Genomic DNA, 15,628 nt, shown 5'->3' with positions numbered 1-15,628 from the left:
TGACAGAGGCATCATAATGTTTGTGCAAAGATTTGTTTAATGTGCTGTACAATGTCCCATTCCCGATAGTGCCGCCCCGACCAGCACCCAACCCTACACCCGCCCCATCCCCCTACCCTGGTGCCCTCAATGTGCCTGGCCCACCTCGCGCTACCGCTAGGTTTAGGTGTGTCCCCAGGATGCACATCTGAGGTGGAGGCAGGCAGCTGCTTACCTCGTCCCGTGGCCATCGATGCCCCGACAGGCATCCTCTGGGGCCTAAGTGCCCCGGCTCACTTGTCGACGGCACATGTACAGCTGTGCCGCCGTGTCCCGCGTGCTGACCCTGTGACGCGGTCTCATCAGGGGGGTGAAACTCTGGAGTGCTGGTGGCCACCATCGCCACCCAATGCCCCCTCATCCCAGTCGGTGCCCATAGGACCCTGGGGTTCACCTTGGGACGAAGGGGCAGCTGGTTCGAGTCCCGGCCTCCCTTGCATCATCTGGCTCTGCCAGCCCTGGTGGTTCCCCATAGTCTGGACCATCATGTCGCGCCCTCGCCAATGCTCCTTAGTGACCGGGTCACATTCTCCAGTCACCGGGCTATGCTCTGCAATGCCAAAGCCATGCCCATCTGTGACTGGGAAAGCTCCGCAACGCCTCGTCCATTCCCATCTAAGAGCACGACATGTCCCGCAGAACCCCATCAAGGTCAGCCTGGTACTGGATGACATCCCCCATTGAGGCAGACATATTGCCGAGACCCTCAGCCATGGCTATCACCGATAGCGATGGCAGCAGAACAGCAATCAGCGAAGAGGGAGTGAGCAAAGAGCGGACCAGGAAGCAAGGCAGCATCGCCAGAAAAGAAGAAGCCAGAATCAGCGGCAGAGGAGCCAAAAAATCCCCCAAACCTCAAACATTTGATAACAGAAAATCCAATTTTCCGTGTACCGCCTTGGACACCTTCACTCATGGTGCCGTAGTCGTACACCAGGCTCTCCACTGCGGTCGCCACCTTAGCAGTGTTGGCCTCCGTGCCACTCATTGCCGGCATCATCACATCCATCCGTAGCCTCTGGGACTCCTTCAATCGGCTATGGATCTGCTGGAATGACGCTGACATCGCCCTCTGAACATCCAGGTTGGTCCCTATCTTCCTCATCAGCCCTGGGTAACTCTGTTCCAGAGGCTCAGCATCATGCTGGGACCCAGCTCAGTCCAGGGAATCAATAGAACTCCAATTTCTGTCTCGCCTGGGGGTTCCAGTCTCCACGAGATGTAAATTAGCAGCAGTCTAATGCTCACCAGATTGCGTCCCAGAAGCCTGACCACTAACATTTCCCAACAAGGTGTGCGCATCTGCGCTGGTGGAGGGTGGGGATGACAGCTGTGCCATGACTATAACAGTTGCATCCTCAGAACTCTCCTCCGAATTGTTCTCCTCGGAGTCAGGAGAGGGAGCCGCCTGGGATGGGCCGCCACCGTCGGCTGAAGGACATGCGGGAGAATGGACATGTGGTCAGTGGATGGGATGGGTCAGTCAGTAAGGCAATCACTAGTCACATGAAAATCGCTTATTGTCATGAGTAGGCTTCAATGAAGTTACTGTGAAAAGCCCCTAGTCGCCACATTCCGGCGCCTGTCCGGGGAGGCTGGTACGGGAATCAAACCTTGCTGCTGGCCTGCTTGGTCTGCTTTAAAAGCCAGCGATTTAGCCGAGTGAGCTAAACATTTGACAGGTTCTCCAGGTGGAGTCTGGTGGTGCCTCACCTCTGCAGTGCCCGCCAGTCTCCGCGTTGGTGATCATCCTGTCCTCGGCCACACCAGTCACCTCCAGGGCCTGCTCATCGAAGGAGGTGAGGATTCTCAAGTCTGGCACCCCACTGCCAGTCTTGGCCCTCTCCTGCCGATTATGAGTGAACTTTTCTTGAGGGGACACAGAGAGGGCATCATTAGCCACAAGCATGGTTCACAGTTGTGGGGGCGGGTGTGAAGGGTTGGGGTGGAGGGGTGGTTGAAGGGGTGTGTGGACGGAGTGCTGAAGGGAGGAGGGGGAATGCTCCCTTGGGGAGGTGGGACGTTGGTGTCTACTCATTCGTGCTGCCCGGTGCAGGTCGTTGACCTTCTTCCGACACTGGAGGCCAGTCCTCCTGGTCACACTGACTGCTGTTGCCACCTCGTTCCAGGCAGTACTGGCTAGCTTGTGGCTCACCCTCCGGGGCCCTCGGGGGGGCAACAGGACTCCACTGCGCCCACTGTCTCCCCGGGTCAGCATCCCTGAATCTTGGGGCTGGTCTACTCGGCGCCATTGTTGCGAGCTGGATAGGGTTGGCTGAGCAAGTGCAGCTTAAGTGCTCCTCAGCGTTATTAGCGGGGGGATTGCAAGTGCAGTTCCGGCGAATCAGCTGGCGAGCCGGCATTCAGAGAAGCCCGTGAGGCCTCGTTAAGTGGACCAATTAACGTTGAATAGTGTTGCCGGCCTCACTGGGCCAAGCGCCGGGAAACTCACGGCAATTCTTGCTCATTACAGCACTTGGAGATTTTTCCAGAGATTTACGCCCAGACTTTATATTGAGAAGATGGTGGAATTGCAGTAACGTCACTGAAAGGTGGGTAATCAAAGATCCAGACAGAGGCTCTGGGGACAGTGGTTCAAGTCCCACGTCGTCAGCTGGTGGAATTCAAATTCAAATACCATCTAATTGCAAACCTTATTGTAAAAGGGTGTGAATCAAGCACACTTTTCTTCATTATGGATTAATTAACAAAGCCCCTGACCGTTCATTCATTAACAGGCCAAATAAACGCATAGGTATGCCATAAACAAATTTTATATCAGCGGGTTTGGATGCCTAGTTCATTTTGTAGCCTTAAAACATGTGCACCCAATTCTCATGGAAAATTTATTTCTTGAATTATTGAAAAGAAAAGTGCAGGTAATTAATCATGTTAATGATTAATTAGTTAGAGAGTTTAATATGAATAAAAAGAAAATAACAACAAAAAGCAATTTTATCCAACGGTGAGAGTGTGTAGGGGGTTGAAAGTGTGTGGAGGTGGGGTCAGTGCATGGGATGGAGTCTGCGCATTGTGCAGCACCAGTGTCAGGCGGGACTGATAAATAAATGGGTTAAAGGATATGGGGAACAGGTTTGGAGGTGGATTTGAGACCAGGAAGAGATCAGCCATGATCTGATTGAATGGCTGAGCAGGCTAGAAGGGCTGTTTTGCCTACCTCTGCTCCTAATTCCTATGTTCCTACATTCTGATGAAAGTGATTGAACATGGCACCAAGGAGCAGAGTAAATCTTATTCAATCGAGATCAGGGAAAACTTATCAGTGACTGAAGTCATAACCAGCACAAAGAAATGTGGTTGTGTTTCTTGGTGATCTCTTATCTCAACCCCAGGGTATCTCTGCAGGGTTGTGTCCCAGGCCCTACTATCTTCATCCTCTTCATTAAAACTTCCCTCGATTATGGTGCTGTTCACTGATGATTTCACACAAACTCCTCAGATACAAACCCGTCTATTTCTTCATGCAGTATGGACTGAACAGCTTCAGTGCTTGGGTGGATAGATGGCAACTAACACGTGCAACACAAGTTTAATTTTTTTTAAATTTGTGCTTACAGGGGGTCACTTGATGAGTGAGGGAATAGCTGCGTTTCTGTGGGCTCTGGCTCCTCGTTCTATAATCCTCTCAATTATCATGCAGCCCATACTTATTTAATTGGGGGTGAAAACTCCATATTACATCCTTGGGAAATTTCTGGCTAAACGTCGATGATGAAATGCAGAGAAATTTTGAGAAAATCGTCTACAAGAGAGCAGTCAGAAGCAACTGAGGTGGAGCTAACCTTGAACGAGCTCTCAATCCGGCACACTCAAAGGCATTACACCTGATTACTTCATATTATTACGGTCATTTATGAAAAACGTAAGCTTATAAGCACAGAATCTCAGTGCTCATTCTATAGAATTGCAACTTCGTTGGTTGAGGTCCGCTTACAATCTTTGGAAAACCCGCTACATGTCAGAATTTCTGTACTATCTGATCTGGAAAACCGAGGCCGGAGGAAAAATGTTGGGGTTGTCAGTATACCAGAACGAGTTGAGGGAAAGCTGCCAGTTAAATTCTTTGAGAGTTGGCTGCCATGTTTTCTTCAGCTGGAAACCAAAGCTGGGTGGAGGAGAGTCGCTTTTCTCCAAGATGTTGCGGTGGCGACACATAGGTGCAAAGGTTTCGATGAAGGCTGTTCGAGTGCAACATGCTCTATCCTGCCATACTGCGGGTGATAGCCGACAACTCTTAAAGGTGTTTGACAATCCAGCTAAAACCAAGCCCTTTGTGAACTTCGTGGAAGAAAATAATTTGCAGCAATAATCTGAGTTTGCTGTGAATCATGGACTCTAACCCTTATCATTCTAATTACTTCCTGATTCTGTATTATTTTATCATGCTGGTAGGCATGATTTAGGAACTGAGCACTACAATGAGTGTCGTATCGTTAAGAAAACCAGTGACATCTATTTGTTTTGAATGGAAAACTCCCTCAGCATTCTCCTTCTAGGTAAGGAGTGCGTAGTGTATCTCGTATGGTTCAAGGGCTGTGTGTTAGATATCAGTCTTTTCTTTTTCTTGTCCATATGTTTGCCACGGTAGTATATGTTTTATGATCTCCTTTGCTTTAATTATGAAAAATATATAAGTAGCACCACAGTTGGGAGGTGGGCGAGTAGCTTAGTTCTTAATGAGAGGGGCTAGAATTCAGAAAGGGCATTTGGCACTCATCCCTATTGTGGTACATCTTAATTCCTCTTTTTTGAAGGGTAAGACTCCTCGGTGTAATAATGGAAAGTCTGGAGAAATAGCTCTATGGCTTTTCACAATTGGTAGAAAATACCCTCTTAGAAATAACAAACTTTGTGTATGCTTTTTTTGTTTTTGGGTTAAAGAATCATTAACTGCTCTCTGCAAGGGTCCAAGTCGGTCTCATATCCTAGCAAAATATTTAGAATGTGTCAATGGCACCTCTGGTGAAGGTGTGTTTTGGTGCATGCCCGAGCAAGGCGTAAAAATCTATGGCTTGTAAGCCTTCTTTTTCTTTGTGTCAATATGCTGTATTCTCGTTGGCTGAATAAGCAATGACAGTAGCTACTTTAAAACTTCCCTCCTAAAACAATATGTGGAGAGTAACATGTCTGAAGTGCATGATGGAGACATTCTGACACACAAGGGAATTGAAGCAATTAAATTGCTCAAAGAAAACAGTTAATGAGCCCCATGAATGACACGGTTACTTGAGGCGGGCACATCTTAACATTTTAGTTACTGGATTAAAGCATATAAAAGCAGCGGTTTGAAGCCTCTGTTCAGCGACAACTATGTAGACCAACCATTGTACAAGAACAACAGACTTTGAGCCAAGGGATTGAAGGAACATCGCCCGTTGGATATTGTGCGTCACTGGCCATTTACAGTTACAGGTAATATTAGAGTTTTTAGTCAAAATTGTGTAATTGACAAGTCAGGGGGATGCATCAGCTATGCCAAGAGAACATAATAAGAACTAGGAGCAGGAGTAGGCCATCTGGCCCCTCGAGCCTGCTCCGCCATTCAATGAGATCATGGTTGATCTTTTGAGGACTCAGCTCCACTTTCCGGCCCGAACACCATAACCCTTAATTCTTCAAAAAACTATCTATCTTTACCTTATCTATGAAGGAGCCTCAACTGCTTCTCTGGGCAAGGAATTCCATAGATTCACAACCCTTTGGGTGAAGAAGTTCCTCCTAAACTCAGTCCTCAATCTACTTCCCCTTATTTTGAGGCTATGCCCCCTAGTTCTGCTTCCACTCGCCAGTGGAAACAACCTGCCCGTATCTATCCTATCTATTCCCTTCATAATTTTATATTTTCTATAAGATCCCCCCTCATCCTTCTAAATTCCAACGAGTACAGTCCCAGTCTACTCAACCTCTCCTCGTAATCCAACCCCCTCAACTCTGGATTAACCTAGTGAATCTCATCTGCACACCCTCCAGCGCCAGAACGTCCTTTCTCAGTTAAGGAAACCAAAACTGAACATAATACTCCAGGTGTGGCCTCACTAACACCTTATACAATTGCAGCATAACCTCCCTAGTCTTAAACTTCATCCCTCTCGCAATGAAGGACAACATTCCATTTGCCTTCTTAATCACCTGTTGCACCTGTAAACCAATCTTTTGCGACTCATGCACTAGCACACCCAGGTCTCTCTGCACAGAAGCATGTTTTAATATTTTATAATTTAAATAATAATCCCTTTTGCTGTTATTCCTACCAAAATGGATAACCTCACATTTGTCAACATTGTATTCCATCTGCCAGACCCTAGCCCATTCACTTAACCTATCCAAATCCCTCTGCAGACTTCTGGTATCCTCTGCACTTTTTGCTTTACCACTCATCTTAGTGTCATCTGCAAACTTGGACACATTGACCTTGGTCCCCAACTCCAAATCATCTTTGTAAATTGTTAACAAGTGTGGGCCCAACACGGATCCCTGAGGAACACCACTAGCTACTGATTGCCAACCAGAGTTAATCCCCACTCTCTGCTTTCTATTAATTAACCAATCCTCTATCAACGCTACTACTTTACCCTTAATGCCATGCATTTTTATCTTATGCAGCAACCTTTTGTGTGGCACCTTGTCAAAAGCTTTCTGGAAATCCAGATATACCACATCCATTGGCTCCCTGTTATCTACCGCACTGGTAATGTCCTCAAATAATTCCACTAAATTAGTTAGGCACGACCTGCCCTTTATGAACCCATGCTGCGTCTGCCCAATGGGACAATTTCCATCCAGATGCCTCGCTATTTCTTCCTTGATGATAGATTCCAGCATCTTCCCGACTACCGAAGTTAAGCTCACTGGCCTATAATTAATCGCTTTTTGCCTACCTCCTTTTTTTAAACAGTGATGTCACGTTTTCTAATTTCCAATCTACCGGGACCACCCGAGTCCAGTGAATTTTGGTAAATTATCACTAGTCCATTTGCAATTTCCCTCACCATCTCTTTTAGTACTCTGGGATACATTCCATCAGGGCCAGGAGCCTTGTCTACCTTTGGCCCCATTAGCTTGCCCATCACTTCCTCCTTAGTGATAACAATCATCTCAAGGTCCTCACCTGTCATAGCCTAATTTCCATCAGTCACTGGCACGCTATTTGTGTCTTCCACTGTGAATACCGACCCAAAAAACCTGTTGGCAGTTCCTCAGACATTTCCTAATCTCCCATTATTAAATCTCCCTTCTCGTCCTCTAAAGGACCAATATTTACCTTAGCCACTCTTTTTTGTTTTATATACTTGTAAAAACATTTACTATCTGTTTTTATATCCTGAGCAAGTTTACTCTCATAATCTATCTTACTCTTCTTTATAGCTTTTTTAGTAGCTTTCTGGTGCCCCCTAAAGATTTCCCAGTCCTCTAGTCTCCCACCAATCTTTGCCACTTTGTATGCTTTTTCCTTAAATTTGATACTCTTCCTTATTTCCTTAGATACCCACGGTCGATTTTCCCTCTTTCTGCCGTCCTTACTTTTTGTTGGTATAAACATTTGCTGAGCACTGTGAAAAATCGTTTGGAAGGTCCTCCGCTGTTCCTCAACTGTTTCACCATAAAGTCTTTGCTCCCAGTCTACCTTAGTCTACTCACAGTCTCTTCTCTCATCCCATTGTAATCTCCTTTGTTTAAGCACAAAACACTAGTGTTTGATTTTACCTTCTCACCCTCCATCTGTATTTTAAATTCCACCATATTGTGATCGCTCCTTCCAAGAGGATCCCGAACTATGAGATCATTAATCAATCCTGTCTCAATACTGAGACCAGATCTAGGACTGCTTGTTCCTTCGTAGGTTCCATTACATACTGTTCTAGGAAACTATCACGGATCCATTCTATAAACTCCTCCTCAAGGCTGCCTTGACCGACCTGGTTAAACGAATTGACATGTAGATTAAAATCTCCCATGATAACTGCTGTACCATTTCTACATGCATCCGTTATTTCTTTGTTTATTGCCTGCCCCACCATAATGTTACTGTTTGGTGGCCTATAGACTACTCATATCAGAGGCTAGAATTTAGAGCAGTCGCTTTCAAACTCAGCAGGTGTCAGAAGGGTCGCGGAGTTCCCGATCGTGGGAGAAAGTGTCCAACAGCTGCAACCGGCTTTTAAAAATGCTGATTATCTCGCCTGTGTGTGCCCGTCAGCTGGATGTAGCAGTGCGCAGTACCAGAGCCCAACAGAGCAGACCACCCCCTTTGTACGTTAGTGCGCTGTCCCAGGAGCTGATTTTTTGTTTTTTCAAACCGATTTGGCGGCAGAGAGCATGTGACACTCCCCAGTCATTGCCATCACGTACTCTGGGCAAAAATTACTGAGGAGAGCTTCTTTCATTTTGTAGCTGCCAGCAAGTAAGCTACAGGACGATGTAAAGAACTGAAGATGGACCTTTCTGAACTAAGGAAGAGAAGGCCAGAGACATAAACAGGCCAAGATCTCACAAGTGAATCTGCTGGATAGAGCGTCACAGGAGAGTACACGGCAGGACCTCTGATGAACAACCCAGACAGCAATGTAACCATAAGATCTAGGAGCAGAATCCGGCCACTCAGTCCATCGAGTCTGCTCCGCCATTCAATCATGGCTGATATTTTTCTCATCCCTATTCTCATGCCTTCTCCCCATAACCCCTGATCCCTTTCTTGATCAAAAACCTATCTATCTCTGTCTTAAAGACACTCAGTCATTTGACCTCCACTGCCTTCTGCGGCAAAGAGCTCCACAGATTCACCACCCTCTGGCTGAAGAAATTTAACACTGAATAACAAAGCAAGTGAGATCATGAGGACCAAGCAGGCTCTGAAGCAGTAAATAAAAATGGTGGGTCGTAAATGTCGGCTGGCGTGGATTCCAAAGGTTGGCCGGTAGTTAAAAATGGGTCCCCGGAAAACAACTTTGAAAACTACTGATTGAGCACACAAGTAGTGTGTTTAATGTAGGATCAAAAGTGAAGCATCTTAGACGTATTAAATCGATTTAACTGTTTGATGAGAACATTCTAATTGAACAAAATAGAATTACATTTAACTCCAGTGTAATCATTGTGGGTAACCAAGTCAACAATACTCACTAGAGTACTGCATCGGGAGGAATCCAGAGATTAATATCTTTGAGGTCCTACTACCTTCAAAACCTCAAGTTGGCGGTACCAATATGGACCAGGACCTCTGATTGTTCATCGTCCTTGTCAAAGTGCTCTTCAGTTAAAATTACATCGTGAACGCTGCAACAGGGAAGCATCATGCCATCCTGAAATCACCTCTACAGTTGCAGAAACATCTGTTTGTTTTCCTAAATTATAGAATTCCCTATTTCTTTGCTTTCCCAATTTGCACAATAGGTTCCAGTATGTAATCAAATTAAAGAGAGCATTATCGAGGTTGAGAAATATGTTTGCCATTGGCCCCAGAAAGCAAAGATGAGGTCAAAAAGATTGAAATAAGCACAATATGGGCAAATAACATTTCAGTATCTTGTCTTCTGAGTTAAACACATCTCATACAAATTCAAGTAAAAAAATTTGAATAAGAACTTAGCATTGTACTCAAATATCATGGAATATATTTTGGGTGGCACGGTGGTTAGCACTGCTGCCCTACAGCTCCAACAACCCAAATCCGATTCAGATCTTCGGTGACTGTGTAGAGTTTGCACGTTCTCCCCGTCTGCGTGGGTTTCCTCCAGGTGTTCCAGTTTCCTCCCTCGGTCCAAAGATGTGCAGGTTAGGTAGATTGGCCATGCTAAATTGCTCTTTAGTGTCCAACAGTTAGGTGGGGTTACAGGGATAGGGCAGGGGAGCGCGCTTAGGTAGGCTGCTCTTTCAGAGAATTGGTGCAGCCTCGATGGGCCAATGGCCTCATTTGCACTTGTGGGGCTTCTATAATTGATCACATGAAGCTAATTTATTTTCCTTAGCTAAAATAAGAAAAATGGCATAATTGCCTTATAGTAAAGAACTGCAAAGCTGTCATTACAAGCAATGATCTCCGACCAGTAATGTTCAATGCTCTATGTGGCAAAAATTAGGTCTTACGTCTGGATCTGCTTTGAACTGGTTTAACAATGAAGAGGTAGTATGCATGTCCAGAGCTCAACTCATTGGTCAGTTACTGTGAGACGAAAAGAGATGGGAAATTCAGATATAATAAGCTTTGTAGCCGTATCCCAACAGCGGAATGGTTTCCAAATTGTTATATCAACTGCTTCTGCATGGTTTTAAAAGATCAAAACTACCCTGAAATGAAATCTTGCATTCATACAGTGCTTTTCACAACCATTGGGATCTCAAAGCGTTTTAAAGCCCCTGAAGTACTTTTTAAACTGTTGTAACTCAAGAAACATGGCAGCCAATATTCACCAGCAAACTCCCACAACAACAATGTGATAATGACAAGATCATCTGTGCTTTTTGGGATGTGACGAGTAAATATTGCCTTGGATAGCAGAGATAACTATGCTGTACTTCTTCAAAAGACTGCCACAGGATAATTTACATCAACCGGTGCAGGCAGATAGCACTTTGGTTTAAATGTCTCCTTGGAAAGGCAGGACTTGCAAGAGTTCAGTACACCCTCAGGACGACATTAAAATGCCAACATTTCCTGCTCAAGTGTTAGAGTGGGACTTGAACCCAAAACCTTGTGATTTAGAGGCAAGATGGCTACCATTTCTTCTTTTTACTTCTGAGGTAATCCCTCAGGATTGGGTTTGATTTGCTTCCACTCCAGTTTGATGGGCTCTGAGGGGGCTGCATGCTTGACTAGCAGACACTACCATATGCATAGCAGATAAAGGCCAGGTAGGTGAGTAGCTTGGAGGCTTGTGCGCTCTCTCCGACACTTAGACTTTGCTTCTGTACGTTCCCGACGAAGTATCTCGATATGTTTGGTACCTTCCCAAATAAACCTCCTCTATTTTGACTAGTCACAACTCAGAAACTCCAATGAGTCAGTAAGGATGTGATCTCTTCAGGAATGCTCTGATACCACCCTCAAGGCATTTCCACTGACACACTGGGAGGCTCATGCCACAACTGTATTTTGAAAAGAACGATTACTCTGGGACTCCGGTCGGTGTCAGGCATATGAATGACATGCCCCACCTAGCAAAGCTGGTTTTGACTGATTTCTGGCTCGATGGTGGACATGTTAGCAAGGGAGAGGATAATGCTATTGGACTGTCTTTCTTGCCATCAGATTTGTAGGATCATGCAGAGACACCGCTGGGGGTCTTCTCAAGTGCTTTGAGATGCCTGCCGGAGGTTGCCCAAGTCACTGAAGCATACAAAAGCACAAGGATCACCAATAAACCATGGCATTAGTCTCAGATTTAAGATTCTGGTCTGCAAATATCATTTTGTTCAGTCAGCCAAAGGCTGCTCTGGCATATTTAGAGGCGATGGTGAAATTTTTCATCTATGTCTGCCTTCATTGAGAAGAGGCTTCCAATACATGGAAAATAGTCCACATCGTACAGGATCTCAACACTGATCTTAATCAACGGTGCAATGTTTGTGCCGTGGCAGCTAGTTGGTGAGGACATACGTTTTCTGGATGTTTAGTGAAAGGCCCATTTTCTCATATGATTCAGAGAAGTCAACAATAAACAAGAATGCAGCTTCTGCGTAAGCTGTTGCAAATATCTTGGTTTTTATTCAGATCTCTTAGAATGTAACTTTTAGTTTTAGATATTAAAGTTTAAATTCTAGAAAATTGGGGTATCTGGTTGAGAACCTGGTAAAAGTAACCCCAAAATAAAAGCAATTCAAAAAAGCTTGAGGTTATTAACTTAAAATATTATGGCCAAGTTAACTGAAGGATCTTGTAATTGTCATACTGTGAAGATCAGTCTGGGATGTCTCTCAAAGCACAAAAAACACACTACAACTCTGGAAGTGGCTCTTTTGCGACCGGGAGAAGACAATGGAAGAGGATTCTTGCACAGGCAACACTTTTCCCAGCTATAACAAGGTAAATGTATACCTGGTGTGCATCATTATATCCAAATGTGGAAACAGATGAATCGGTTCATAATCAAAACAAAGCAATAGTGAAACATTTAAATTAATGATGGATAATCAGGGATTGTGGCTCAGCTTTTCGATAACCACCACCTAGCTCCAGGAGCACTTAACCAAAGAACCAACTGTTATCAGCAAAATTCTCCTTTAATGTTCTGAATTGATAAATTGATTACTTCAAAGTAGTGTGTTTGTCCATTATTTAGCAAATAATTCACATTCAAGATTATTGTATGCTCTATTCCAATAGTGCATTCTCAAATGTTAACAAACCTTTAGTTGAACAGGGGTGTCATGTAGACCTTCCACAATGGGATAGAATCTTTCCCACTTCCTTAGTTCTCCTGCTGTAGTTATGGCTTCTAAAACATTTTCAAGGCTAAAAGAAAATTCAACACCATGTCAAATGCAAAAAGAAACGAGTGCAAAAGTACATGTATATTATATAGGGTAACTAAATAAACTTCTGATTCTATCAACAATTTGCAACTTCAGATAGGAACCTGCAATTTTTAATTGATACAGATCATTTTTAATGATACAGCAAAAGGAAGTGATGAAAGTGGGAAGACCAGAGATGTATTGGCTCGCTCTTGCCATGTGTAAAGTAACCATTAAAGGGGAGCAATACCTCAAGGGGCATGTTTTAAACCCAAACAACAACAGTTGGTTTTCATCTTCTGGATAATGTACAATAACCTTTCCTATTTGAAGATCAAAAGAAACATACTAGAAAATATAGAAATGACAACAGGACTATTAAGCACATTCCTCAGGTGTATTAATTCTCTAATCACATTATCTGATCTTACTTTAAAACAACCCCAATGTTTTTGCCACTATAAAATTGCTTGATGCCTTTTTCTTGATAGCAATTCTAAATGTATTTTTGCCCAAACACCACTTACTGCATCTGGTCCTATTCTCACATGATGTGGCTATTATTTCTAACCTTCAAAGCATTGTGTGTTACTTGTGCTGATGTTTTGTTTAAGAACATTTGGGCAAGGACCAAGCTTGCTCATCCTTTAATTATATGTTTTATTTTTTCTTGCAATTTTCAGATTACAGTTCATATCCAAATCTTACTTGAAATAATTAATACCCAATTAATAACACATTAATAATAATTTACATCCATTAGCATTAATGCATAGAAAAATGTTGACATCTTGCGTTGAATATTTTTACTTTTGATCTTCAAGTGCTATACTTGCAAATATTTTTGTTTTCATGTCAATTTTTCTGTTTCATGCATTCAGAAGCTATTTTTTTTATTTCCTAACATATCGTCACTGCAGACATATTATAATATGATTTAATGAGTACAATTTAATAAAGTTTATACCTAGGATTGCCAAATGAATTTCATCTTACTAGAGACTGGATAGGTTGAAGTTGTTTTCCTTGGTGCAGAGAAAGCTGAGGGGGGATGTGATTGAGGTGGTTAAAATTATGAGGGGCATAGATAGGGTGGATAAGAAGGAACTTTCCCTTTATCAGAGAGATCCAGAGGGTTAGAGATGGAAACGCTCATAACATTTCAAAATACTTGAATCTGCACATGGAAGTGTTATAGCCTACAAGGTTGCAGACCAAAAACTGGGGGCGAGATTCTCCGGACTCACGACGGGTCGGAGAATAGCGGGCGTCGGAAATTTTTACGGCGACGCTGTTCCGACGCCCTCCCGCTATTCTCCGAACCCCGCAAATTGTCGGAGTCGCGTTTCCCGACAAACGCCTCCTTCCCGCCCCTGACACGACCAGAATCGCCACTGAGAGCCCCCCCGCTATTCACCGGCCCGGATGGGCCGAAGTCCCGACGTCATGGCGCCCTGTTTGGACGTCGTGAAACACACCTGCTTTTTAAATTCGTCAACCAGTCGGCCTGGCTGACGACTGCTTGGAGGAGGTCAGGGCACCACTCTGCGCACCGCTCAGCGCACCGCAGTAACATAGTTTACTGGCCGTTGGATGCAGGAAGTGACCAGGGGTTAGGCTGACCGCGTGTCAGCAGCGCGACCAGGCCACCGGGACACACTGGTATCCCATGGCTGGCGGCTGCCGAGGTGTCGACTAACGTCCGTCTAACATGTCCCGTTTCTCCGCCCCCCACCACCCTTCTGTAGGTTAGCACGATGCATGGGAACAGAACGGCTATGTTCTGCGCAGTGGTTGGGGCAGCTCTACTGGATTTGGAGATGCAGCAGCATCCACACCCACAACCCGCAGTGGCTGCAGGGCCAGCTGCAGCAGCAGAGGGAAGGGCCGAGGAGTTGCCAGTCGTCGAGCAGCATGGGGGGGGGGGGAGGAGGAGGAGGAGGAGGAAGAGGAAGAGGAGAGAGTGAGGGTGCAGCCACGGCGTCAGAGGCGACGACCAAAGCCGAGGGTGTACCGTGTCCGGGTCTCTTTCCTAACAATGCCGGACATCACCTGCAGGAGAAGACTCCGGCTGAGTAGGCAGACGGTGATACATATCTGCGAACTCCTGTCGCACCTCGCCCCACGTGGAACGGGGGGAGGACACGCGATCCCGGTAGCCATCAAGGTGACGGTCGCTCTGAACTTCTATGCTACCGGCTCCTTCCAGTCTCCGAGCGGGGACGTCTCTGGGATCTCCCAGTCATCGGTGCACAGGTGCATCCGGGATGTGACCGACGCCCTCTATGCCATCGCCGATCGCTACATCACCTTTTCCGAGGACCGAGCAAGTCAAGACTCACGAGCCCGTGGATTTGCCAGTGTGGCCGGGATACCGAGGGTTCAGGGGTCAATCGACTGTGTTCACGTCCCCATGCGCCCGCCTGCTGTGGACAGGGACGTGTTCACAAACAGGAGGGGGACATACTCCATTAATGTCCAGGTGGTATGCGACCCCCACATGAGGTTCATGAACGTCTGTGCAAGGTTCCCAGGGAGTGTGCATGACTCCTACATACTGGCGCAGTCGTTCATACCTGCGATGTTTGAGGGACGTCCCCCCCGGCTGAGGGGCTGGTTGCTAGGTGACAGGGGTTATCCGCTGAGGTCTTGGCTGATGACGCCGATACGGAGGCCTCAGACCAATGCGGAAACACGATACAACGAGGCCCATGCAGCAACCAGGGGTGTGGTGGAGCGCTGCCTTGGCCTCCTGAAGATGAGATTCAGGTGCCTGGACCGCTCCGGAGGGGCCCTGCAGTACCAGGCCGACAGGGTCGCTCGCATTGTAGTGGTCTGCTGTGCGCTGCACAACATCGCGATGCAGAGGGGAGATGACCTGTTGCAGGAGGCGGAGGGAGAAGCTAGTGGCAGTGGTGCCAGCACAGAGGAGGAGGAGGAGGAGGAGGAGGAGGAGGAGGAGGAGGAGGAGGAGGAGGAGGAGGACGCTGGCGGAGTGGCGAGCGCAGCACGCAGACACGACCCAGGTGCTGGTGATGTCCAGGAGGCGGCACGACGGACCCGGCAAGGACGGCGGGCACGCGACGCCATGGTGGCAGCACGGTTCACGCATCGCATG

The 15,628-nt window shown here is 46.0% G+C and overlaps 1 protein-coding gene across 4 annotated transcripts in view; it reads right to left on the bottom strand.

Moving 5' to 3' along the window:
• LOC119977295 (protein diaphanous homolog 3-like) overlaps nt 1-15,628 on the bottom strand; it is a 729,004-nt gene that overhangs the window by 528,026 nt on the left and 185,350 nt on the right. For all 4 annotated transcript variants that reach the window (XM_038818049.1, XM_038818051.1, XM_038818050.1 and 1 more), the window contains exon 9: nt 12,403-12,508. In XM_038818049.1, coding sequence (XP_038673977.1) covers nt 12,403-12,508 — 106 coding nt within the window. The remainder of the gene's footprint in view (nt 1-12,402; nt 12,509-15,628) is intronic.

The sequence above is a fragment of the Scyliorhinus canicula genome, chromosome 14 (genome assembly GCF_902713615.1).
Source record: "Scyliorhinus canicula chromosome 14, sScyCan1.1, whole genome shotgun sequence".
Classification (NCBI taxonomy): domain Eukaryota; kingdom Metazoa; phylum Chordata; class Chondrichthyes; order Carcharhiniformes; family Scyliorhinidae; genus Scyliorhinus; species Scyliorhinus canicula.
The sequence above is the reverse complement of the archived record's forward strand: the minus strand, read 5'-3'. Positions and strand labels throughout refer to the sequence as shown.